The following is a 27,877-nucleotide window of genomic DNA, read 5'->3' on the forward strand; positions in this document are numbered from 1 at the left end:
ATAAAGTATTAAATCAATCATCACCTTTGTGTATATGTGCCTCTTTTTGATAGAGAGAGATAGTCATGGCAGCAAGACAAACTGAGGAGAAGTTTTCTCCTCTTTTTTTTTTTTTAATCCAAAATGAATACAAGTTAATAGACTCTTCACATACTAGAGCATGTCTGAAATAAATGTCAGAGCTGAAATCGACATGTAAATATGAAATAAATGCTTAACATGTAGCTAGGTGTAATGTTAGAGATGTTTTCTCAACTCGCCATTTTCAAGACATTACTCTATAAGCCACATCTCCAAAACTGGTGGCTCAAACTGAACAACGAATATATCAATTTGAAGCTATGATTCCCTGCTTTCATATGACATGAAACAAAGAAAAGTAAAAATAAATTCAATGACTTAGCCTCGGTCAGAAACTGTCACATATGTTTACCCAATTGATGGCAAAAAGTTTACCAAAGGCTAAACAAGGCTAAACACAAATATAATTTGAAGAAAATGATATAGGAAAACATAATTTAGAGTAAATATAAAGTACATGTATTGGAACACACACACACACACACACACACACACACACACAAACAAACAAAAAATGTGTACATTGAAACCTTCACACGTAAGGATATATACTGTAGTTTAGCAGAATGGACCGGTGGAAATGAACAAAATGAAACCCACATATATATCATGTCTGGTGGTTGATTTATGTTTATGCCTGTCTGAAGCGAGCAGAAAGAGGCTCCTATCGAGGCCTTGGGGAACTATTGGGAGGAAGTATTATTAGTCACAACTATTAGTCTCCACTCCCACAGAAGAAGTATTATAGGCCTAACTTTTGTCTGTATTGGTGCGTGCGTGTGTGCCGTGCATGCATATTCCCATTACAGAAAAGCCCAGATCAGGACTTTCTCTCATATCTCATATCCTTTTTTTCATTGCCGTGCTCGATTATTGTAAGTGTTCCTGACATGGCTGTTATATATTATATTGTCTGTTCGGAGCTATATGGATCCTTCTGCTGGCTCTTTAACCCGATCTGGGAAGGATCCCCTTTTGGTGTTTCAAGCATTATGTTATACTTTAGCTATTTAGCTATAATACATTTTGTTCCACTAAATCAACTGTAGTTTTAGTCGTCTAAAACTAAAACATTCCAGGTGACTAAAATGTGACTAAAACTTAATTAAAACTATTCAAGAGACTACGACTAAAACTAAAATAAAAAAAGTGCTGCCAAAAACAACACTGCATAACTGAGTGGTTAGTGAGCCCGCCTGGGGAGCCAGAGTTGTCCCAGGTACGATTCCAGGCCAGGCCAGCAACGTCTTGTAACTTAACTCATTGATCTGCCAATGATGTGTTTTTACCTAATGGCACTATTCGCTAACCTGTGAGTCACCATTGGTTTCGGGGGTTCCCGCTCAGGGCCGGATTAACACCTCTGAGGGCCCCTGGGCACTGAAGCTCGAAGGGCCCCCCTTCACATGCACGCGTAAAATTTTGGCTGTTTTGGGCCGTTTTGTGGAGGTTTTATGCCGTTATATTGGCCTATTACTGGTCTCCTCTATTATTGGTCTCCCCCCTGGTGTCCAAGGGCCCCTGGTGTCCAAGGGCCCCTGGGCACGTGCCCAAAGTGCCCAGATGGTAGACCTGGCCCTAATCCCACGACACCACGTGTGTGTGTGTATAGCGTCCCAGGATTACATTACAGCAAATTGACACTCGGTGGAAAAAAATGGATTACAAAAATCGTGGAATATTTTTTTTTAAAGTACAAAGAAAGAAAGAATGTCGTTCCTATACGCTACACAAGACTATATAGCTATATATGCTGTGAAAAGAAGGAGCCTGACAATTTGATGCGTTATAAATTCTAGAGCCAATGAGTTAATCCCAGCAGCTAACGGGGTAATTGACTTGGTATGCCTTGATGTCTCTCATTTGTGCAACGATGACCTCAAAGGCTCAAAGTGATCCAAGGCCTGCAGTCAGTCAGTCATAGCCTGAGATATCAAATGAACAACCAGTCCAGAGTCTCTCTCTCTCTCTAACCAAGTGAGCTCCAGCTGCAAAGGGAAGACAGTGGGATTCGACTTTGTGTTTTGTAGGCTACGATACAAACTGGCTCCATTTGCACAATATACCGATCACTCCGTCCACGGGAGCTCGCTTCGCCAGAAACAAACTCTTAACGGGGATGAAAGGTTCCAGGAACATTGCAGGCAGTGGTGGTTCCCAAACTTTAAAACAGAAATTATATATTCACCCCAAACATAGTGAAAATAGCAAGATCTACAAGCTCACAACGTGTCGCTTCGTGCCACATTGTGAGCTTGTAGATCAGCTATTTTCACTACTTCTTAAATATTTTTCTTTCATATTTTCCATGACGCTTTTTTGGGGGGATTTTTTTTTTTGGAAAATGATTTGAAATATTAATTTCAAAGTCAAACCAAATGTAGGAAACAAAACCCGAAGAGGACTGATTGATTTATTGATTTAAATATTTATTAACAGTTTGCAGAATTACAGTACAGCACAACTCATTACAAAGACTGTTAACTGTGAGTTAACAACACGTCGCAGCGCGACGCGTTGTGAGCTTGTAGATCTGCTATTTTCAGCATGCAACCAAGTGTAAAATGACTTATACTGGATCTCTTGTCCACTAGTCCCTTCCTAACATTTTAGTCTAGTCTACATAAATAGTCTAGTGGTCTAATCTGTTGACGAAATTTCCAATACATTTAGCTTAGTTTTCATGTTGTTTCTCGTCTTATTTTTAGTCGACGAAGACAACGCTGAACGCACGCCCCACACATTCCTGCCGCTCAACAACTACATTCATCCTACACCTGACGGGTCCATTTGGTTCCATTTGTACGCTCCGAGTTAAAGTAACGTAAATTTTACAATACAAATTGGGGGTCCCAGAGATATAGAAATGGCATTAAATGGGGGTCCGTAGCCTTATGCATGCCAAACTGGGGGTCCTTAAAATCCAAATGATTGAGAGTCACTGCTACCTAGAGCCATACAAATGTTTTCTCATGGGAGTCCGCGGGCTGATAAATGTCGATTTGGGGGTCCTTGACATGAATAGGTTTGAGAACCACCGATATATAAAGAGGCCACAATAACGAAGCAATATTAGAAATTTTGCTTCGTGCATTTTAGTACCTCACATTATAGTTACCCGGAATGTTCTAGTGTTAGTCTACTTTTAGTCGACTAAATATTATAAGATGTTAGTCGACTAAATCTACAGATGATTTAGTCGACAAAAATGTGTTTTGGCGGGCATTGATGCCGTCGTATTACGTAATGCCTAATTTTACACTTGCTGAAAATAGCAGATCTACAAGCTCACAAGCTTGCAGATCGGCCATTTTCAGCATGCAACCTAGTGTAAAATGACTTACGCTGGATCTCTTGTCCACTATAGTCCCTTCCTAACATTTTAGTTTTAGTTAGTTTTAGTTTTCATTTAGGTTCCATTTAGTTTTAGTCAGTGGAAAAAAGTTAGTGGACGGACATTTTTGGTCTTAGTTTTAGTTGACGGATGCAACGGAGACTGGACCGGACTGGAGCGGCAGTCTGGCACTACGCTCCGTTCTGACAGCGCTCCACATCGGCCAGAAGAACCAGAGCATTCCGTATATTACACCGAGCGGGCCAGAAGAACCAGAGCATTCCGTATATTACACTGAGCGGGCCAGAAGAACCAGAGCATTCCGTATATTACACAGAGCAGGCCAGAAGAACCAGAGCATTCCGTATATTACACCGAGCGGGCCAGAAGAACCAGAGCATTCCGTATATTACACAGAGCGGGCCAGAAGAACCAGAGCATTCCGTATATTACACTGAGCGGGCCAGAAGAACCAGAGCATTCCGTATATTACACAGAGCAGGCCAGAAGAACCAGAGCATTCCGTATATTACACCGAGCGGCCAGAAGAACCAGAGCATTCCGTATAATGACGACGCATCCAAGTCCACTCCGTGATCCAAAACAAAGGTCTCTGTGTTTCCGTTGAGGATCATTTGTATGATGTTTGTCAGCTGCGAGGGCTTTTCGAAAAACACAATGTACTCTCGGAGTTGTTCTAACCTGATTTACTACGGCATGTATACACGTGGACGAGCGGGAGTCCAACGCAGAGCGGGCTGAGATCTCCTTATTAACCGCTCTCCTCCTGTGCCAGATGGATCGCGTTACCACACCGCTGTTTTATTCAATCAAAACGAGTGGGTGGGTGTGTTCCATATTACAGAAGTTGCACACAAGAAGAATGGGGGCATTGAGTGCGAGTGTGCGTGAGTGCGTGCGTGCGGGTGGGTGGGTGCGTACAAACCACAAAAGTTCAATATCCACTAATTGCACGTCGGCGGTGCTAAAACATGCAGCGAAGCTTTAGCAGCAATGTGGATTGTTTTAAACATTTGTACAACTGGGTATAGCTGCACATTGCCTGATCGTCCTCATTGAACACAAACAAGGCTCTGAGGGAACAACAGACAGACAGAGATGCTCTGAGGGAACAACAGACCAGAGATGCTCTGAGGGAACAACAGACCAGAGATGCTCTGAGGGAACAACAGACCAGAGATGCTCTGAGGGAACAACAGACAGACAGAGATGCTCTGAGGGAACAACAGACCAGAGATGCTCTGAGGGAACAACAGACAGACAGACAGAGATTATCTACTTTGTTTCCATGTGCTCCTTGCTCTACTGTAGGCCTACATAGATATACTGTAGGTACTTTCTGATGGGCAGCGATTCAATTAACGCACATAGTAATCCCATAGTAATGAGAGGCCTGCGTTGTTTTTGACGTGTGTCCCATGAAATTGTTGCGGGCGTGCTCGTTTCATGCACACGCCCCGTGGCTGACTAGATCTGGATTGTCGCGCCCCTCATGAGCAGACCTGGAGCAGAGCTGTCGTTGATCCAGGCGACAACGACTGCGTCACACACTGCCCCTCTGAAAGGACCTAAAGCACCAAATGATTTCTAGCATGAATGTCTGGGTTCGCTGAAGAGAAATAATGTAGAAATGTAGCTCATCAGCACCCACCCAAAACCAACCACCCTGCCAAGTTCATGCTAATGTCATTGTAGCTTAATTTGAAACGGCACGGCCCTCTCTCTCTCTCTCTCTCTCTCTCATCTAGCGATGAGACCTGCTAATCAATCTGTGTGGCTTTGCAGCGTCCCCCCTTCCAGGTGCATGCGTGTGCATGTGTGTGTGTGTGTGTGTGTGTGTGTGTGTGTGTGTGTGTGTGTGTGTGTGTGTGTGCACTGACCTGGTCGTCGTATGGGTAGGTGGTTTCCTCCAGGAAGGTTCCCTGAGGGGAGAGGGCGAACTCTGGCAGGAACTCTGCTGCACCGTGGGCCTGACACGCACACGCACGCACACACACACGCACACACACACACACACACACACACACACAACAAATGAGTGCTGAACTGAACATTATGAAAACCTTTGAGAACTGTCAACGTCGTATGGGGAAACACAAATGACAGATGCGTTGTGATTGGTTGAGCGCTGGAATACCGTGCCGTTATTATGAGCCGGCCTATAGGGGAGCCTAATTTCCGGTTTTCCGCTGTTTACTAATTCCACAGAGAGAAGTTGTATCCTCAGTCGCACGAGTTGCGTCAACATGCATGTCAAACCAGCTCAGGTCACTTGGCAGGTTGCGTGCGTGCGTAAAGGTGACTTTGGCCGTGCCTAAAGATATGCGTGCAAATTAGCGGACAGATTAGACGGGCTCTACGACGAATTAAAGTCCACCAACGTTCAAAACATGTTTCTGGTTGGCCGAATGACACATCAAGAATGTTGTTCAAAACCATTGCAAACAAAAACAAACGCGAGGGGAAATGAATACTGGCGACTTTTGTTGAATGAAGAAATGCAAAAAACCACACTGGTGTGAAGTGCAGGGGCGCTCTTATCATCATACAGTACATTATATCAAACATCACATTCCATGCTCAGCCAATCAAATCATCCCTGCCCTTTGTACCCGCCTGTAAAACTGCCGCGTTTACTAATGGTGAAAGAAATGCAAATGCAAATGCCACACTTCCATGCCATACCCGAGAATTGCTTTTTTTCTCCTCTGAACTAAAACTCGAGAATTTGCTTGGTCATCCATGTCATCGCCGCATCTCCAGTAGCCAACACGTCATGTTACAGACATTATTATTGAGTTGCATTTCCACGCAATCTTCCAACCCAGTCACAAAGTGACTTTGGTCACTTAATGTTTTTGTTCTTCTTCTTTTTCTTCTTCTTCGCGCTATAGCGCTCAATTGAAAATGTTAACTTTGACCGTTGGCAATGACACTCCTTATGCCGAACAATTTTTGTGTTCTGACTTTTGACCTCTTACCTTTAGATAACCTGCCATTTTGAATTATATGAAAAACATTTAAAATGTATCTCCTCCCAGGATCTTTGATCAAAATGCACGAAAACGGTTTTATGAGCCAATGAAAATTGCTGTTTTGTGAAGCGTCATATACTTATGTCACTTTACAGTATAGTAGAGGGTCATGCCAAATAGCACTGAAAGCTATTTGGCATGAAAACACATGTTTGTACATGAAAACCCACTGTAGTAATGGATAAATACATCCCCAAAACCAGGACACAGTTGTTACCGAAAATACTGAATGATGTTACTGTGTAGAATGAGTCAACTGACTGTGTCTGCATAGCTCAGCTGGTTAACATTAAGGTGACTGTGAGCGGTGACTCCAACAGGCTTTCGGAGCCACTCAGACACTGCTCATTTTTGGAGCACAGGGTCACTGGTTCAAATCCGGGTAGCGACAACTCAGCCCGTGATTCTTATTTGTTCTTATTGTGTATTGTCTTATTTCTTGGTCCCGCCTTATCACTACTGTACTGTAGTAATGGATAATGACATGCCCAAAACGAGGACACACTGAATGATTTTCCTGTTTACATTGTAGTCACTGATTGTCTCCGTGTAGTTCAATCAGTAGAGCTCTCGCCCTTCGACCACAAGGTTGTGTGTTCAAATCCGGGTACCGACCACTCAGCCCGTGATTATTTGTGAATATTGTTCTGATTGCGCATTGTCTTATTTATTGGTCCCACTTTATTGCTGCTTGCAGCTAAATGTATTATTATTATTATTGTGAAATTCTCAGCGGATTCCTTCATAAGCCCAGCTATGCACTTCTCTTCTCAAAACTCTTGATTCTTCATGTTTCATTGTGATTTATTAGATTGTATGGTGACTCATTTGTGTTTCACATGCAGGCTTGTTGTGAGTAATCGGCATAATCCACAGCCGGGAGGAGAGGAGAAGCGATTAGCAAACTAACGAACGAGTGCTGGAATGATGTGTAGGCCTGCCTGGGACTCTGTGTGCGTGCGTGCATGCCTGCCTATGACTCTGTGTGCGTGCGTGCGTGCGTGCCTGCCTGTGACTCTGTGTGCGTGCGTGTCCGTCTGTGCGTGCGTGCGTGCAGAGATCATTTAACATTAAGATCATTTAACATTAAGGTGACTGTGAGCGGTGACTCCAACAGGCTTTCAGAGCCACTCAGACACTGCTATGCATTTCCCTGAGGACTGTCTGAGCGCTGGCTCGATGCTATAGGACCATTTATTATTATTATTATTAACCCTCTCTGACTCTTTGGCGCAGTGGGTTTCAACCCTTTTCACATCAAGGCGCGTTACTTATTCAGCATTTGAGAGCAGCGTGCGGAGCACGATTTGACGAGGTTTGAGCATCTCAGACCCAAGATTTAGAATGTCTTGTTGTCTTGTTGGATAATTCCATGCAGGCAAATTCAGATATATGTTTTAACAATAATCTAACTCTTGAGAGCGTAAAATTACGAGAGTAAAAAGGATCTAAACATGTGAATCAAGTAGAGGTACAGGGTGTGCCATTCCAGCTCTTCGTGCTTTCCTGACAGTTTCTGAAAATACACGTTTTCCCTACATGGACCTTTAGCCTCACAGAGGAAGAATTATATTCTAAACCTTTAGCCTCACAGAGGAAAAGGTCACGGTCTGTGTGTGAAAAGCCCTTGGTTGCAGACAGAAGGCTGGTGAAGACCCTGTGCCACTGTCAACAATATGGCACTATAAAATATAGACGAGAGAGAGAGAGAGAGAGAGAGAGAGAGAGAGAGAGAGAGAGAGAGAGAGAGAGAGAGGTCAAGTAAGACAGACCATATTTTATACTTTAGCTATTGAAAAATAGCAGATCTACAAGCTCGTACCGCGCTACGAGCTTGTAGGTCTGCTATTTTTGAAAAATCATGAAAACGTGTCGCAAATTTGCAATATATTATGTTCTTCAGAGCGAAAATTTTAACTCAAATCTTTGCTTCTGGGGAGGGTCCCTGGAACAACATATTTTCAGATGAGGGTCAGCAGCCAATTATATTTTTTTGGGGGTCCTTGACATGAAAATGTTTGAGCACCACTGACATAGAAACATGAGTTTTTCAGAAAACTGTCAGGATTTAGAAGGCATTTGTAGAATCTTTTCTCAGGTCTAAATGGGTTAAGACTCAAGAGCATAGGTTAAGGCTAGACTCAGACTTTATTTACAGGGGCCAGTGTCGAATTGCAGCTGTCCGCATATAGGTGCCCTTTGAGAGCGGTTTTGAAGGAGTCAAGGGATTCACATATCTTAATGACTGTTGGTAGGGCGTTCCACATTTTTGTGGCATAGGAGCAAAATTAATTTAAACCCTTGTTTGAGCCGAATCTGGGTTGCACAGAACTGAACTCCCTCTGGTGTTGACAAGCAAGTCGTTCATGAATGGAACCAAAACCAGTCAATGAATATGTCGTCTTTCCCCATAAATAAAGTTTATTATTATTATTATTATTATTATTATTATTATTTGTCATTAGAGGTGATCACATTTTCAGCTAGATCAGCTATTTTCGCTATTTCTCGTACAATTAAGTAATTGTCATTTAACCCATTTAGGCTTGAGGCCGATTATAAAAACACCTCTAAATCCTGACCTAAGTTTTCTGAAAAACTTCAAATATTGATATACTGTAGCAGGCAGCAGCATCATTTTTTAAACATTTTTGAATACTGTACATCAATGGTTCCCAAAGTGGGGTCCGGGGACCCCCAGGGGTACCTGAGGGAATTCCAGGGGGTCCCCAGCTAAATGATAGTTTGGAACCAAATGGACCCTTATGGGTCTGTAACTCAGAGAGTGTACAAATGGAACTAAAATGGACCCTAACAGGTCCATTTGGATTGATTTTACAATATAAATTGGGGGTCCCAGAGATAGAAATGCCATTAAATGGGGGTCTGTAGACTAATGCATGTCAAACTGGGGGTTCTTGAAATTAAACAGGTTGAGAATCACTGCTGGAGCCGTAAATATCTTCTCTTATGGGGGTCCCTGACATATATTTTCAAATGGGGGTCCACGGGATAATTAGTGTCAATTTGGGGGTCCTTGACCTGAAAGTTTGGGAACCACTGATGTACATACTGTACAGAACCCCAAAAAAGGGGTTCCCGGCCTGAATGGGTGGTAAGAAGCAACCAAATAAAACCAGAAGGTAAGAAGAAGGAAATTAACTTTTATTTCAACATGAGCGCGTCAGGGTATAGTTATAGAGACAGACGTGAACGCACTGACCTTTGCCGCTAGACATGCTGCCTTGCACACATCTAGTGTATGCACACGCGCACACACACACACACACACACACACACACTCCGACCCTGACACTCAGATCTAGCCTAAACAGAGCCTTCAAACGGCCCTCCGCCCACCAGCACCACCCTCAGTCCACCCCACAGACAGACAACCATCTGCTGGAACTATATGACTTCCAAAGGCCCATATAGTGTGCCTGAACAAGACCAACCTAAATAAACACTTCGTCTCTCTCTCTCTCTCTCTCTCTCTCTCTCTGCAAACGTATAAATTAACACTGAGGATTTGTGACATGTGTACTTGCGTGCCTACACAGCGCGGAAAGTGTCCTTAACAAACGCTGAAACGCTTCGGGTCTCCATGCCAAATAGGGTTTTTGTCATTCCTTTTCCCCATGGTTGCTCGCGCAACAGGAGGAGGCATCAACTGAGAACTGTAGTGCCATGTCCAACTCTTTTGGAATCTGAATAGAACTAACATATAAATAACACCTTGGCAAATGCCCCGCCCCCCTTTCTCACCGACAGTGACTGAACTGTTTCTGACTTAATGCACCGACAATCTACTGATCTGAACTGTTTCTGACAATGCACTGACAATCTACTGATCTGAACTGTTTCTGACAATGCACCGACAATCTACTGATCTGAACTGTTTCTGACAATGCACCGACAATCTACTGATCTGAACTGTTTCTGACAATGCACCGACAATCTACTGATCTGAACTGTTTCTGACAATGCACCGACAATCTACTGATCTGAACTGTTTCTGACAATGCACCGACAATCTACTGATCTGAACTGTTTCTGACAATGCACCGACAATCTACTGATCTGAACTGTTTCTGACAATGCACCGACAATCTACTGATCTGAACTGTTTCTGACAATGCACTGACAATCTACTGAACTGTTTCTGACAATGCACTGACAATCTACTGAACTGTTTCTGACAATGCACTGACAATCTACTGAACTGTTTCTGACAATGCACTGACAATCTACTGAACTGTTTCTGACAATGCACCGACAATCTAGTGAATTCGCTGGGCCAAGGAGCTCCACAGGGCTGGGTTTTGGAGCAGGGTCTTTCGTATTGTGTGCCGTCCGGCCCGTGCCTGCAGCCGAATATACACACGGAGTGATTGGTCATTACATACCAGGGTTAATGTCCACTTCTGCTGGACACACACACACGCACACATGCACGCACGCACACGCACACACACACACACACACACACACACATACACACACAAAAGCAAGAAAATAACTGCACAGCGGCTGGTAAAAGAACAGCTACAGTATATTTATTCCCATCCTCACTTAACATACAGTATGGGAAAGCAGATTATTCCGTCCTCCCCAGCTACTGTAAGTCAATCGTTTCTTAATATAGATATACTTTCTGAAGCTGGTGAAGGGTGACAGGTGTGACATGGAGGTGAAATCGTTTCCCATCTCACTGTCTGAATAGACTGTCTATTTTTAACACCATGCAGAATCAACCTATAGAGTTTAACTTTAGCATCACTTGTTCCACAAACACACAGTGCTGGCTTCCCTTTCCGCTAGGATTATTAAAAGTTTTTCCACACAAGACTAAATATACTGAGATTTTCGTGGACAAATGAAGAGAAAATAAATAGAGTAAAATGACTGGGAGGGACGAGTGGAGAAGAAAATAAAAGACAAGTTTGGTTGCCCTCTGAAAATAGCAGATCTACAAGCTCAGAACGTGTCGCACTGCGACGCGTTGTGAGCTTGTAGATCGTCTATTTTCAGCACGCAACCAAGTGTAATATCAGCCATTACGAAGCCATCAAGGCCTGCAAAAATACAATATGTACAATACAATGTCATTTAGATGGATAACATAGCTGTGTGCTTGTCCACACAAGTCATGTACTGTTATTTAGACCAGTGGTTCCCAAAGTGGGGTCCGGGGACCCCCGGGGTCCTTGAGGGAGTTCCAGTAAATGATAGTTTGGAACCAAATGGACCCTGACGGGTCTATTTGGTTCCATTTGTACACTCTCAGAGTTAAATTAACATTGATTTTACAAAATAAATTGGGGTCCCAGAGATAGAAATGACATTAAAACATGGGGGTCTGTAGACTAATATGCATGTCAAACTGGGGGTCCTTGGAATTAAACGGGGTGAGAATCACTGGTAGAGCTGTAAAAATCTTCTCTTATGGGGGTCCCTGGCATAGCTTTTGAAATGGGGGTCAGCAGGCTAATGAGTATCAATTTGGGGGTCCTTGACATGAAAAAGTTTGGGAACCAGTGATTTAGACATGATAGCATGTTGTTAAATACAGACGCTGGGATTGTTGTTTAACAGCATGGTGTCACGCTGATGCTACTTAGCCGTTGTTTTCTTTGCTTCATACCTGACCATCTAGCCTGTCGTTTAATGACTGCGCCACTCATACGCCTCGCTTTGCATAAGTGTGTCTGCTAAATGCCTAAGTTGTAAATTGTGCATTGTGCGTGTGTGCGTGTGTGCGTGCGTGTCTCTGTGACTCACAGGCTATTTAAATCAAATGAACAACTCGCTTCCTGAGATAATTAAGAGGCTCTAGACAATACGACTCGCACAGCAGTCCACTCAATCAACTCCAAGTGACCCAGAGAGACAGTGGACTCTGGAATCATGGCAGTTAGAGCTAAAACCAGTAAGACGCCCTGAGGGCGAGAAGCGAACTTGCTAAAGTTGTCTCGATACCATTTTTTTCAGACCGAGTACGAGTACAAGTACTTAATTTTTAGTACTCGCCGATACCGATTGTTTTTGTTGTGTAACGACTTATTTTACTCCCTTTTTCTCATAGATGCAGATGGATCTCTGATCTAAACTTGTCAGTTGTCATTTATGCTTGTAGATCGGCTGTTTTTGGTGATTTGCTGCAGTGTTGGGTCAGACTTGCTCCCGTTGCAGATTGCAACACCTGAGCGCAACAAACGTAAAATCACGAATTCTACTGGATCTCTTCTCCACTAGTCCCTCCCCAACAACGGAATTGTCAATATATTTAGTCATACTGTAGTTTTAGTCACCAACTAGTTTTTGTCAGTGGAAAATTGACATTTGCCAGTCGACGACATCAACACTGCTCCACAGAACACAGTCCTACGAGGAATATTCCTACTCCTCCCTCTGCGGCAAAAATGGAAACACTTCCTCTCGCCTTCCTTCCTTCCTTCCCTGCCCCTTCCTCGCTCTATCCCTAATCTCTACGGAGATGGATGGTTGTTAAGAGAGGCCGTCCAAATGACACTGCAGGCTTTAATGCCCCCCACCCCCCGTGGGGAGGGGTTTTAATGGTGTGCGACGCCCGCAGGCAGCCCAGCGCAGGTAATAGAGGAGAGAGAGAGGTCTGACTGAGGGGTCACGCTTTTTATGAGGAACCTTTTACTGCTCCTCCTTACCGACAACAAACACCACCACTCTGAGTAAACACTCTGAGAGAGAGAGAGAGAGAGAGAGAGAGAGAGAGAGAGAGAGCTAAAAGCTATTAGTCTGGTGGCTTAGTGCACTTTTTTAGGAGAATAGTGCACTTGCAGATAAAAGTGCCAAATGTAGCATGAGTCTTCTTTAGGACATACTAAAGGATTTTAGCCTATAGATGCCCTTGTCAAATATCTATTTTAAATATCGAATTGCAAGACTATCAATATCAATGAAATATGTGAAAATCCGCCTAGTATTTTTGAGGGGTGCAACCACTCCAAGGAACAGCAATGTCCGTGTTCACCTACTGTATGTGTCCGCCGGTTCACCTATGTGTCCGCCTATGTGACGTTAATGAGCACCAGTATGACGATTAGTACCAGTAGGGGCGCTGTTGTGCCAGAAACAGAGAGATAGTGCTGCACTGTTGCCTGCTAATGAGAGAGAGCGAGAGAGAGAGAGAGAGAGAGAGAGAAAGAGGGAAGGGGGGAAAGGGGAGTTGCACCACTCAGTTCACACAGGTGTGATTTTTCAGACTATATACACATCGTAAAATGATCAGATTACTTCCAAATGTGATAACGTTGACCTATTTTGACATTATTAAAGTCACAGTACATGAAATATCATCAATAACACCTTTGTTGTTCACTCCGCACGCTATTTCAGCCCCGGTGAACATCTCCGCTCTATACATGGAATCCCCATAGAGTGGGTGGAGCGCTACAAATACCTTGCTTTCTGGTTGGAGGGGGGGGGCTACGGTGTGTAGTACCAGCCTTCAAATCTGAGGGGGGGGCTACGGTGTGTAGTACCAGCCTTCAAATCTGAGGGGGGGGGGGCTACGGTGTGTAGTACCAGCCTTCAAATCTGAGGGGGGGGGCTACGGTGTGTAGTACCAGCCTTCAAATCTGAGTGGGGTAAAAAGTGTCTTGCTTTCTTTGGCCCCTGGTGGTCGTGGAATGACCTGCAATCCAGACTAAAATTGGCCTTGAAAGTTCCATTGAGAAGTTTCAAAAGGATCATCTTAGATGTACAGTCCATCACCTGCACATGTTCGGATGTGTACTAGCCTTTTTTCCTGTTTAAAATGTACGTTGTGTATTCGCTCTGTGCACAATTTATTGCCCCCGGTTAGTGTACCAGTTTTGGAGATATAGATATAGGTTTCTTGAGGTATGTCATGGATGTATTATTATGCTGTTGTGTAATTTGACATGTACGATTTAGCATTGAAGTGTCATTTTGTTTTTGCCTTTTGGCCAGTTCCCACTTGGGAACTTCAGTTCAAAATGTACCCGAGTAAAAGTACAGAATGTTGTAGAAATCTACAAGCACACAATGCGTCACATCGTCACACATTGTGAGCTTGTAGATTAAAGCAATTAAGCCTCTCAAGCCATTATAAAATACACGGTATAGGCTGGGACCTCGCGTGGCTCATTGCTTTTCTAAAATGGTTACAACATAGGCGAAAGAAGGGACACCCACACACCGCCACTTGCTAGGTTCAAGAGCATTTATTTGTTAAGAGAGCAACGCTTCGGTCTTGCGACCTTCCTCAGGTTACAAACATTTAGCAATATTAACCTAAAAAAACCATTAAATTAAAACAGTAACTATATACGCTTTGCACCACCAGAGCGAGCCACACTTCCTTGTTTTCAGTCTCTGTGACAAGGGAATAGGAGGCGCCTGATGTCTTTACGAGGCTGCCCGGAGCCACATATTCACGGTCATATGAGCGGAGCGCAGGCGGTGCTTAGACGCCCGCACGGCAAGGGTGTGTATTGTCTAAGGCAATCAAGTGCTCCCCTTCCCCAGTTCAGCTACAGAGCTACGGCCTGGATCAGCTGGGAATGATATAAAGTGATTGAAGGTGTAGAATAGATTATAGTGAGATTTACAACGAACTGCTATTTTCAAATGGTGGGTACAGGCTTTAGTTTAGACATACTATTGGTCCGACTGTCATTAGACCGACAACCTATACCTCACACCCTAACCTAACAGAGAGTACACAGTACATGTACTGGGGCAGAGAGATGTTAGCGGAGGAGAGCCACAGACAGATTCCAGCCAGCTGATTGGCTGAGCTCCAGAGCCACAGACAGATTCCTGCTAGCTGATTGGCTGAGCTCCAGAGCCACAGACAGATTCCAGCCAGCTGATTGGCTGAGCCCCAGAGAGAGACAGGAACAGAGTGAATGGACACACTGTCCATGTGTATGAAAGAGCTTTTCACACGCACGCACACACACATGCACTCTGCTACTTGCGCACATCCATCCACATATGAACATGAACGTGCATACAGTGTGTGTGTGTGTGTGTGTGTGTGTGTGTGTGTGTGTGTGTGTGTGTGTGTGTGTGTGTGTGTGTATATGAAGTGATCTTTTCACTTCTCACCTTTGGCTGAAATAACAGGACTTACACTGAACCTGAACTGAGGTGTGTGTGTGTGTGTGTGTGTGTGTGTGTGTGTGTGTGTGTGTGTGTGTGTGTGTGTGTCCAGCAGATGTGGATGTGTTTTGGGGCACCATGCAGGAGAAGAGAACCTTCAGAGATATCATAAGTAGTAGTAATAAATCTAATAATAATAATAATAATAATAATAAGGACATGAGTATCTTCTCCACAAGAACAGATTGAATCCCTAAACTTGATCTTGACATAATTATCCATACCTGACCTGCTGAATTTAACCCTATAACCCTATTCTTCAGCTAACATTGTGCAGAAATAGCCCATTCTAAGTGGTTAAGTATCGGAGCAGCCGGAGAATGGAGGCGGCAGAGGGCGGTATTGCAGTCGCAGTACCTCACTGTTGTCACGAAAAGAGAGCTGAGCCAGAAGGCAAAGCTCTCCGTCTACCGAGCAACCTTCGTTCATGACCACAACAATAATGTCACGGATACAAGAGACCGAAATGAGGTTTCTCAGACGGGTGGCTATCTCCCTTAGAGATAGGGTGAGAAGTTCAGTCACACGAGAGAGACTCAGAGCCAGCTTAGGTGGTTCGGGCATCTGGTTAGGATGCCTCCCGAGCGTCTCCGTAAGGGGAGGTCCTCATTGCACGTCCCACTGAAAGGGAGAGGGAAGTCTGGAGCTCTCTGGTGGAGCCGTTTCCCCCGCAACCCGACTACGGATAAGCGGGGGAATTAACAACTGGGTAGGAGAGAAGGAGCGAGGTGGAGAGAGAGAGAGAGAGAGAGAGAGAGGGGGGAGAGAGGGGGAGAGAGGGGAACGCCACTGAATCAAAATAAACCCTGCAAACCGCGGCGCAGCGGAACGCCGTGAAGAGATAACCGCATTCCAGACGTAATGAATCCACTACTGAATAATAAACACTGGGCGGGGACTGTGAATAAATAATGAGCAGGCTGAGAACGTGCTCAGGCCAGACAGTCACATGGTCAACATTACATTAATTACTCCAGATGGATATCTCCATCGGTCCTGGGCTGGCCCGACCGCGTTTGGGTTTCCTCTGAACGGAGCACGGGGGGGGGGGGCGGACGGACGGACCGAGTGACTGACGCAGTCCCTTCCCAGTCCAGTTCCACCAGGCGATGTTACGCCTGGGCCCGGAGCTGTGCTATAGAGCATCGCAGTCCGGCCCCTATACCCGGGCCCAGGAAATTATTCCCCGTTTATTTTCCTCATAGACTTTTCAAAAAGTATTTATTTAAAGACCTTTTAAGCGTCGTACAAAGCCAACTCGAGTTGTGAGAAATCATGACAACAAACAAAAAATTTCGGGCCGAACAAATAATTAGAAAGAATAAGAGAACACTTTTCTTCTTTGACAACCGCCGCAGCATCTCCGGGGAGGGAGACCCCTGCGGCCTGCTCAGCGCTGTTGTTTTTGGCAGCAAATTTTGATTTTAGTTTAGTCATAGTCTTTGGAGTTTGGAATAAAACTTCATTTAGTTTTAGTCACATTGTAGTCATGTTTTTTCGGCTATTTGAAGAATATTACAATTGGATTTAACTGGATTCTCAACCTTATTTTCACAGCGCCATCCAATCTGAGCCCAACTGTTGCAAAGGGTAAGGAAACGTTGCCTTTTTATCGTGTTGAGATTTCCCATTACATTTGACAAGTCCAAAGTCCATTTTACATCAATTAATCAGATTTAACTCAAACTGTGCCACCCAACCGAGAAAATTGCTTCCCCCCCCCCCCAATATAATGTCTCTCCCTCTTTCTCTCCCTCCTTCTCTCTCCCTCCCTACTCCCTCCCTCTCCCCAGCAGAGCGTGGCTGCCCTTCCATTCTCAGCTCCATGGTCTTATAAGTACACAATGGGCTGATGTGTGACTGCATTCCTCCTGGGAGAGGGAGAGAGAGGCCATAGCTCATAGCCACTGTGTGGCATTACAGAGGAGGCTGAAAGGGAAAAGCTGAAATGACTTCTTCTTCCGCCCGTTGTTTGTGTTCAGGCCAGGACACACACACACAGAGAGAGAGAGAGAGAGAGAGAGAGAGAGAGAGAGAGGAAGGGCAGGGTGCTGTGCTGGTCTGTTTTGGGTGCTGGGTGGGTGGGTGGGGGTTAAGTGGGTGAGATGGCGATAAAGAGGAGATTCAGGGACTGTGTTTGAACAGCTGTCAGGCTGAAGGGCCAGGCTGAAGGATGACAGGAAGTAGGCTGGCACCAGCCAGGCCCCGCGGGCAGTATGTGCTGCTAACAGGAAGTCACAGAGGTATAGATGAGTGCAACTCTCACTTTCTCCGTTTCTATAACTAGTTCATACCCGTTCAGGGATATGACATATACCAAAGTATGTCCAGGAGTCTCTCTCTCTCTCTCTCTCTCTCTCTCTAGCACACAACCAAGTGCAAAATATGCCATTACGACGCCACCAAGACTCCGCCAACTTACATTTCAGTCGACCGGGTTTTCCAGATACTTTTCAGCCAATACTTTCACTGTTGCTGCATTGAACTGTAAGTCTGTGTTCTCCTATTTTGGTACCTCAATAATAATCACTCGTCCATTGAAACTGAACAGATTGCATGGACAACGTCCCACTGGGAGGAGACCCCCGGATAAGCAGTTGTAGATGGATGATGGGTGGACTAAAAGATGATGGGTGGACGAAATCAATACTGCCCCACACACACACACACACACACACACACACACACACACACACACACACACACACAAGATAAAGCTAGTAAACAAACTCACCCTCTTTGCACTATCAGTATTAATGTCTAAGTATTATGCAAGAATCCAATTTAAATTAATATGGGAAAGAGTTTCAGCAAGAAAGTTGAAAGTCTTCGGAAACCTTTGGCTCCAGAAATAAAAACGAATCTTATTATAATTCAATGCAGGGTGCATTTCTCTTAATCTCTTAGTGTGGAGGGCGTGTGAGGACAACTTTGGAGATGTTTGTGAAACTTTTTGGTAGCTGCTCTATCAAAAAGGCCAAAAGGCCTGGGCTTTGGTTCAGCGGTCCAGGCACCTTGGCCGGTAGTCCGAGTCTGGCAGTGTGCCGCGGGCTCGACTCCCGATCCCGACGGCCTTTACTGCAAGCCACCCCCCATCTGTCTCCCCTATTTCCTGTCAGCCTACTGTCTGTCTGTCCCTCTATAAAAAATTAAATAAAAGGCGAAAGCCAAAAAAAAGGAAGAGACATATCTACTACAGAGAAATACTAGTGAAGTGAACAGAGACAATGAAAGAGACAATAAAAAGAAAAAAGGTGAGCTTCAAGTCTTGCAGCATACCTTTGGAACGGAAAACGGCAATCAAGCGTATATATTTTGATCCCAGGTCTGCTTGTCATAATCCACACTAACTGCCAGCCAAATTACAACCTGTTCCCCCCCCAAAAAATCCCATCTACCTTGAATCATCCCCTTCTGTCCACCATATACAGACAGACTGCACCCAGAGTCCATTCAGTTGACCTCATTGAAGTCAGCATACTGTAATGCAGGGGTAGGCAACTTTAGGCACCAGTGCCAACATTGGCACAAAGGAGGGTGATCACCTGTCTGTGAGAGTATTATTGGTTTTAAATAAACTATTTAAAACAAATGCAGTCAAAGTCCCTCACATTTGTGTGTAAATTACATCCTGCATTCTACATTTATTAAAACTGAACTCTCTTATTGCTCAGAGACTAATGATCATTATAACAATGTGAAAGAAAATATTTTAAAAGAAGGAAAAACTATATTTGTGGACAATCAAAATATGTTGGAATTTTTCACGTGGTGTCATTAAAATTAATTCATGTTGATATGGCACACTGACAATCTAGAAAGTAAAAACATGGCACTTAATTTACAAAAGCCCTGCTGTAATGCATACAGATGTGCCGTTTGAGAACTTCACATGTCCTGCCATTGGCAATTCAATAAATTGTCACATTTTCAGTGAGAAAGGGGGGCATTTGGCAAGGTGTTAATTCTATTCAGATTCCCACCCTAGATAGAGTTCCTCTGCTGGACACTTGTTCTTACCGTTTTAACCCATTTTGACCTGGGAACGATTCTACAAATGTCTTCTAAATCCGTTTTCTGAAAAACCTCATGTTTCTATGTCAGTGGTTCTCAAACATTTTCATGTCAACCCCCATCTGAAAATATGTTGTTCCAGGAACCCCTCCCAGAAACAAAGATTTGAGTTAAAAACTTTGGCTCTGAAAGAATATATATTCAACAATTTGTGGCACATTTACACGATTTTTCAAAAATAGCAGACCTACAAGCTCGGAGCGTGGCACCGAGTGCCGCGCTACGAGCTTGTAGATCTGCTATTTTTCCAGGAACCCCTCCCAGAAACAAAGATTTGAGTTAAAAACTTTGGCTCTGAAAGAATATATATTCAACAATTTGTGCCACATTTTCCCGATTTTTCAAAAATAGCAGACCTACAAGCTCGTAGCGTGCACCGAGTGCCGCTCTACGAGCTTGAAGATCTGCTATTTTTCAATAGCTAAAGTATAACATAATGCCCCAAAATGGGTTAAAGTGGATTTTCATGACAAGCAACTTAGCGGTCGGTGCACTGGCTGTTCAAAGACACGCATGCACAGTTTGCACACATACACATAATTATATAATACACTGCTATAGCAAAGGGGGACTGATCCACAGGTGTGAGTTTGATAACCCATGGCAGTGGGTGCGTGCGTGCGTGCGTGCGTGCGTGCGGCAGGTTGAATTTCAGAAAGAGGCTAGCTAATTGGACGTGCAGATTAGTGAAAGGGGAGGAAGGGGCTAACTAAAACACCTGTCTAACTCTCCTTCATTGTTCTATCCCTCACGTCCTATCCCTGCACAATATGCAAGGAGAGGAGTGGAGAGACTTGCTTCTTTTTCAACATGCAAACACTAATGTGAGCAGTGCTGTAAATTAAATGTTGCAGCTACAGATTAATCGATAATAGGACCCGAAATTGATTATTATTATTTTCTTTTAAATGAAAATCTGTTGGAAAGGCAATATTGTCATCCAAACAGGACAGGGCTATAGGCCTACCAAAGTGTGTCTGGGATGTGTCTGTGTAGCTGCATGACTGAGAGGAGTGTGAGTGGAGAATTTACCTAATCAGGCCTAGGCTGGGGTTGCTATGGTGATCAATTGGCTCAACACTGGTCCAGGGGCCACCAGTGGTCCTTGAGGGGGTTCCAGGTGGTCCTCATCCAAAAGATGGAGTTAGTAACTAAATGGACCCTTATTAACTCTCAATAGTTAAAATTATTGTTAATCATCTACATCAGGGGTTCCCAAACTTTTTTGGCTTAGGTACCCCTTGGGGGGAAGATTTTTGTATTTGTAGTGTTCATTAAAACCTCGTAACTCACATCCATTGGACCCTCAAACTGTCACAACACCAACTTTGATGAGGCAGTATTGCATGATTTGCATCGTTTAAAAAAAGATAAGGTTTTAACAGCTTGTCGTGCACATCCAAGTGGGGGGTGGTGCTGGTAGGTATGAAATGCAGACCACAGAAAACTTCTCTTAGAAGAGGAAGGGACCGCACGCTCCAGAGACGCTCGGACAAGATTAGATTTGCTTCATTTATTATTATATATATATATATATATATATATATATATATCTTCTTTGATAAAACTAGGACAACCCCCCCAGATTGACAGTCACAAAGATCTGCTGACAATAGAGCATCGCAGTCCCGCCCCCTACCATGGCCCAGGAAATGATTCTCCGTTCATTTTCCTCATAGACATTTCAGAAAGTATTTATTTAAAGACGTTTATGCTGCGGACAAAGCCAACTCTTGTCATGACAAATCATGACAACAAACAAAATTTTTCGGGCCAAACAAAGAATTAGAAAGTAGAAAAAACGGCAGGTTACAACCCTTATTTTGTTGTTTTTCTTCTATGTAATTATTTTTTTGTCCAAAATATTGTGTGTGTTGTCATGATTTGTCACGACTCAAGTTGGCTTCGTACGACGCTTAAAAGGTCTTTAAATAAATACTTTTTGAAATGTCTATGGGAAAAATGCATTGTGATTAATTTCCTGGGCCAGGCGTCGTCATGAAAGGGGGCGGGACTGCGACGCTCTATAGCGTGTGGTCATTAAGCCAGGTGTGGAGTTATGTGGGAGCCATTAGCAGCTAGTGATGCATTCTCTCAATAGTTCTCAAATGGGGGTACGTCTACCCCTAGCGGAAAGAGTAGAACATGGAAAGACTGGACACAGTTTAAAGTAAATGTGCTCAGGAGGGTTACTTATTATTTGTGGATCCGGTATTCATCTCCTCCCATAAAGCTCATTATTTTAGAGACAAATCTCTGATTATAACTCCAACCAGTAGTTAGGACGAAGGCTCTACGAGTCTACGTCCTCCCGGTTGGGGCTCCTCACAGCCAAATGACGGAGAGTTCGTAACCCAAATGGACCCGTATAGATCTTCAACTCTTGAGAGGGTCAAGTTACCATATATGATTTAATTTTATACACTCTCAAAGAGTTAAATTATTGTTAAACATCTGCATTACTTAATTTACAAGAAGCCTACACAATTGTAGAATGTAGAAAGAATTGTTATTTTGATCGACGTTTGCCCCGTTATCTCTCCTAATTGTATACCCAACATCAATACAGCATGGAATGGTTGGACAAAATCTTATCAAACGTCAACAAAATATTCTACGAGAGGCTAAAATGTCATCAAAATGGTGATCCGTGGCTCAAATGCCAAAGAAATACTGGACCTTGATGTGAAAAGGGCTGAAAACCACTGGTGTATGTCTATCAACAACAGGGCCTGCACGGTCAAAGCACTAAAGGTCACTTCACTCAGCTGGTTTCAGCAGCGCTAGCACCTGGCCGTGGCAGCCAATTGTCAGGGATTAAGACACCGCGTCCTTTCTCTGCCAGTTCCTCCATTAAAAGCCTCTCTCTCTATATTTATCACCCGCCTGGCTTCACACAATGCGTTGGCTTCATAGAAGAAAGTTACAGTTACATTCGGTTCAGCTCACATACAGTACAGTACAGTACAGTACAGTACAGTACAGTACAGTACAGTACAGTACAGTACAGTACAGTACAGTACAGTACACAGGCACAACAAAAATAATCTGGCAACCTTTTTTTCCCCAGCACTGACAACAACAACTATTCTGAGCTCTGCAAATCTGCAATAATTCACCACCACGTACGCTTCAGATCAGATTAGCCATTATGACTGACAGAAGTAGCAAGTAGGCACTAAGTAAGTACTTAAAGTATTAATAGTACTACATTGCAGAATGTCCCATTTCAAAAGTTCAAAATGTGTACAAAATTTGGCTAATACTTACGAATACCAGGCGAGTCGCCCCTTTTACCAACTCACCCTTGGTGTACATCCGGCGGAACTGCTCAGCCTGGTATTCCTAAAGTAACCCAAGTAAATTATGCTTAAACGGTCAAACCTAACCTTATTCCTAACCTTAACCTCAGTAAAACTATGCCTAACCCTTAACTTATTGCTAACCTTATTCTCAGTAAAACAAAATAAAAAATACAAGAACCGCGACACCGAGCGGTCGGCGTGAGGTCGGCGGAAAGAAAACGGGGCGAGATGTTTTAGGGGCGACCGTATACCTGATACCATTATACTCACAGATAGAACTGATTATTGTACTGCTCAACGGCTGTGCATATATCGCTAATGCAGGCTGTCGTAATAATAACGAAGCTGGTGGTCGTTCGATACAGTTAGGATTAAAGAATAACATAATATCTGCAATGACAAGCCTACAGTAGCCAGCTATGTAAAAAGAGTCCAATCGAAAATAAACACAAATACATACTACATAGCCATACAAATTAGCTCAGGGGTCTTCAACTGATGAACAAGGGACCACCACCCTGACTCCAGAATCAACCTGGGGACCAATGTGTTGGGTGAGGATATCGGCTAAGATTAGTGCTTTTGTAACACTTGTAACAATTAAAACACCAAAAAGGGTTCCCGCCCAAAATGAGTTGGTCCATTAACTACTGTACTAAGAATTATTTTATTTTCCTAAATAATGATTCAACCAGACAATCCGCTGCACTAACTTCCCCCTCTTGAGAATCTAACTACCTTTTTTCTTTTGAATGCTTGACCTCCAACCTCACGCTCACCAGGTCATTCAGTTCACCGTTTCTCAACTAGTGGAAAGATTTTTTTGTTTTAGAAATCAACAAATCCTACATTACTAAATTAATTGGCCAGGGACCACACGCAATATACTTCCACAGACCACCTGTTGAAAAACCCTGTATTAGCTCATTGAAAGTGAAACCTTTCCCTCTATTATATGTGTGCATCGCATCCACGACCACCCTGTTCATCATCATCATCATCATCATGCAACGAGACATACAGCCTACATCAAAACACACAAGCTGAGCAATAATCAGAGGCAGTGGCAGTTTAAATCAGTGGTTCTCAAAGTGAGGTCCGGGGACCCCCAGGGGTAATTGAGGGAGTTCCAGGGGGTCCCCACCCCAGCTAAATGATAGATTACATTTATATATAGTGTACATGTGTACACAGGAGTTACATTACATTTGATTTTACAATATAAATTGAGGTCCCACAGATGGAAAAGCCATTACATGGGGGTCCGACTCCTAATTTTGTGGTCCTTGAAATTAAAATGGGAATCCCTGGCATAATTATATCTATAAATGCACCATTAATGTCTCTGTACGTGTATATGTACTGTATGTGTGTACGGCTGTAATCCACGTAACTCGAGAACAGTTCGCTCCACCGACTTCAAATTCGATACACACGTTCCACACCCCCACAGGGAGTGTGGGGGTGTGTCGTCTGACCCACGGTTGTCCAGAACCGCCACAAAAGGCCTCGGCCCTGGCTTTTGGACCCTGCCCTCCATAATATGGAGCTGGCCTGTTCGTTCTGACATCACAAATATGTTCTGACACCTGCATATATCCATATTTGGCCATGCCTAGCAAAGAACTCCATATATGGGCATACATACTTACACAATAACCGGGTGGGGCATGCATTTCCAACTTGCATCGTTCTAAGTAGGCCAGTGCCACAGCGGGCACCGCTCTAGTCTTTTCAAATGGGGGTTCTGCAGGCTAATTAATTACGACAATCTGGGGGTCATTGACGTGGAAAAAGTTTGAGAACCACACTGTTTTAAATGGTCCATTAATTCATTCATTAATTCATTCATTCTCCATACCTGGACAGTAGACATCATCAGGCAGATCAGGGCTGCTAGGAGGAGAATTGAAGGGTTTAACAGCCTCATGGTTCCAACCCTTTTCTCACCGATCGGGTTCATTCCAACCTGTGGGGTTCAACACATGTAGATTAGGCTGTAATCACGCTAATGGACAACTCTCTTGGCGTACGTGTCCATGATCCATGTTGGTTGTGTGCAAAGGGAGAGGGGGAAATCGCGAAAATTCACCTGCATCAAATCCACACACAACAGTGACTGACTGACTGACTGGCTGACTGAGGCTGTCAGGATGGAATGCTGACATTTAAAGGTTATTTGTCTGCCTTAAGTTTCAACGTTACGCTAACAGACCTTATTAAAAAAACTCTCTCTCTCTCTCTTTCTCTCAGACGAGCATCTGTCTATTTCTGTACTCCGACAACATTTTGCATAGACATCACCATCCATCACCACCGAGACCTACAGACACGTGAATAAACCGATCGTGTGATTAAATTATTCTTATCCAGGCTATATACTGTCTCTATCTGTCGACAATATAAATACAGCACACAACAACAACAAAACCCCATCGCCCAGTCAGCGTTATGTTATTAACATGTGAATTAGGCTACATGACGGAGATGGTTGAGGTGAATTCAACACCTACCTTCTCGAGGATCCGTTGTGCGCTCATGTGGGAGAATGAGATCCACATAGAAAGTGATATTTCTCCAATAAATCCCCCGCTTGGTTTGGTTTGGGTTCAGGTTTGCCACCCCATGTAGCCTACCGCCAGCCACACCACAACTAATCCCCGATATTTCAGACCATCATGCAGGCGAAATATAACGCTGTCAAAATGGTAATCAATCAATCAACCAGTTCGATCTACTGTAGCCTACAGATCAGATGCGGCTTTTATCAGCCGTTATAGTTTAATCGCGGTGCATACTGTCTGTCTGTCTGTGAGTGTGAGCTCCGATTAAAGTGTGTGTCTCGCTCTACACACACATCTCTCTCTCTCTCTCTCTCTCTCTCTCTCTCTCTCTCTCTCTCAGAGACCAGTGATAGCGGTTTGTTTGAGGCGACACAAGTTGGGCGCAGAAGACACCCCCCCCCCCCAATTCGAAAAAACCCGAATAGGATCAAATCAACATTCATTTGAGTTATATTGATTATTATTTATGTTGAAGATATTATGCGCTTTATATTGTGCACATCAAATTGATTGTGATCAATCATTGACAAATTAAAATTAATGCACAATATGTTCATAATTTTGACCAAATGCAATGAATAGGCTAATAAACAGCTAGGGCTTTAAAAAAAATCTGCAAACAGTATGATTTTCAAACAAGAATTAAGAATATATTATAAGATCATTAAACATATTGATGTTATAGCCCAAAATGTAGTTTCTCTATATGGCCGGCAACCTTGGCGTACACATACAATAAAATATCCGTGTGTGTGTGTGTGTGTGTGTGTGTGTGTGTGTGTGTGTGTGTGTGTGTGCGTGTGTGTGGGTGTGGGTGTGCGCGTGTGCGTGCGTGTGTGTCACTGAAATAAATGTATTATTAAATTCACTTAGAAATGTATTAGTTTTATCATAAAAAAAGTATTTCATATTATAATGTTTGTAATAATTTATCTGTTCAATAAAAACATATTTGACAAAAAAAAAAAAAAATGTATTAGTTTTGTCTCCCCCCTGTGGCGAAAAGTCGATAACGACAGTCAGTCGAACTTGCCTTAACACAGGGCTAGAAATAGGCTAAAGTTTAGTGTTAAAAACATAATATGTTTAATTTTACATCTAACATCACTGAGAGTCAACTTTGACCCCTCTATCACATGGAATTATTTTTTTGGGCGTAGTGATATGGACACAAAAAACATGTTATAGAGGGGTAAAAAAAATGAACGAAAGTTGCGCTAATATTTTAGAAATAGGTCAACAATACAAATTATGTTAGTTTTGTGGATTAATTTACTTTTACTGTGTGGGCGTGGCCCCCTATGCCCCCCAAAAAATGACGGGAACTACTTAATATTTCACCAAAACCAGAGCAGAACTCCCACCACAGGACACCACAGGCCAATCGAATTAATACAGTTGCAACCACTATATTAATGGCAAGTATTTCATACAGCAATATGTTAAAAAAATCGGAACTATCCCAATTTCGCAATGAAATATGTGTAGCGAGTAACGAAAGGTGTCCAATTTTAATGAAGCTGATTAAAAGTAAGATTTTTTACTTGTAAATGTAAAGTAAAAGTACAGAAAAATTGTAAATAAAAGTATAAATTCTCAAAACATGTAACGAATGAATTGTACTTCATTACTTTACACCACTGATATTTACACAATGATACGAAGATTAGTTCAGCTTTTCCACTGCTGCTCGTGAGTGCGGGCGTGCGTGTGTCACTGAGTGAGTCAATCATTGACCTGCAGATGGTTTGACTTCTGAAGCACGGAAATAGCAGATCTACAAGCTTGCATGGTGTTGTGACATTGACACTCGTTGAACTAATAGATCTGCTATTCTTGCAGAATGTTCTCTCCAAACTGGTGAAGCTAGGGTTCAAATGGTTAAAAGCCACCTCCCTCCTGTTCTGTATGTTATGAATAAATCTTTGATCAGAATTGACTATACATTCCCATTGATCACGTAAATATATAATTAGCTAAAACAATTAAAACAAAAAAAGTGTTCAATTGGTCAGTAGAATGGATTATCATAAAAGTGATATTACACTAATTGTATATCTGTTCTTGAGGTAATTCCCCAAAATCACAAGTCTAACTTAACCTTTTGGATGAACAGGTAAGTCAGTGTGTCCAAAAACAAGGTTAGTGCACTTTGGCTGCAGGTCAGAGCAGGTCTGGAATGTCATCCTTTTAATTACAGACAAGGACAACAAGATTATTATAGTTTTGACATAATGGATTAAGTTAATATGTTTAATACATTTATTTGTATTCAACTATAATACGCCTGAAGGT

General features: G+C 43.2%; 1 protein-coding gene across 4 annotated transcripts in view; it reads right to left on the bottom strand.

Annotated features, from left to right (window-relative positions):
• Positions 1-25,830, bottom strand: part of adamtsl3 (ADAMTS-like 3) — a 143,590-nt gene extending 117,760 nt beyond the window's left edge. For 3 of the 4 annotated variants that reach the window (XM_080766725.1, XM_080766723.1, XM_080766726.1), the window contains exons 1-3: positions 25,532-25,830; positions 24,880-24,987; positions 5,317-5,406 (exon numbers count right to left, since the gene is read on the bottom strand). In XM_080766725.1, coding sequence (XP_080622851.1) covers positions 5,317-5,406; positions 24,880-24,987; positions 25,532-25,579 — 246 coding nt within the window. In that variant the 5' untranslated portion in view covers positions 25,580-25,830. Of the gene's footprint in view, positions 1-5,316; positions 5,407-24,879; positions 24,988-25,110; positions 25,205-25,531 lie in introns of those variants that run through there. The other variant, XM_080766724.1, reaches the window with a different exon arrangement.
• Positions 25,831-27,877: the final 2,047 nt, after the last annotated feature.

This window comes from Protomyctophum bolini (genome assembly GCF_963924005.1).
Source record: "Protomyctophum bolini genome assembly, chromosome: 1".
Classification (NCBI taxonomy): domain Eukaryota; kingdom Metazoa; phylum Chordata; class Actinopteri; order Myctophiformes; family Myctophidae; genus Protomyctophum; species Protomyctophum bolini.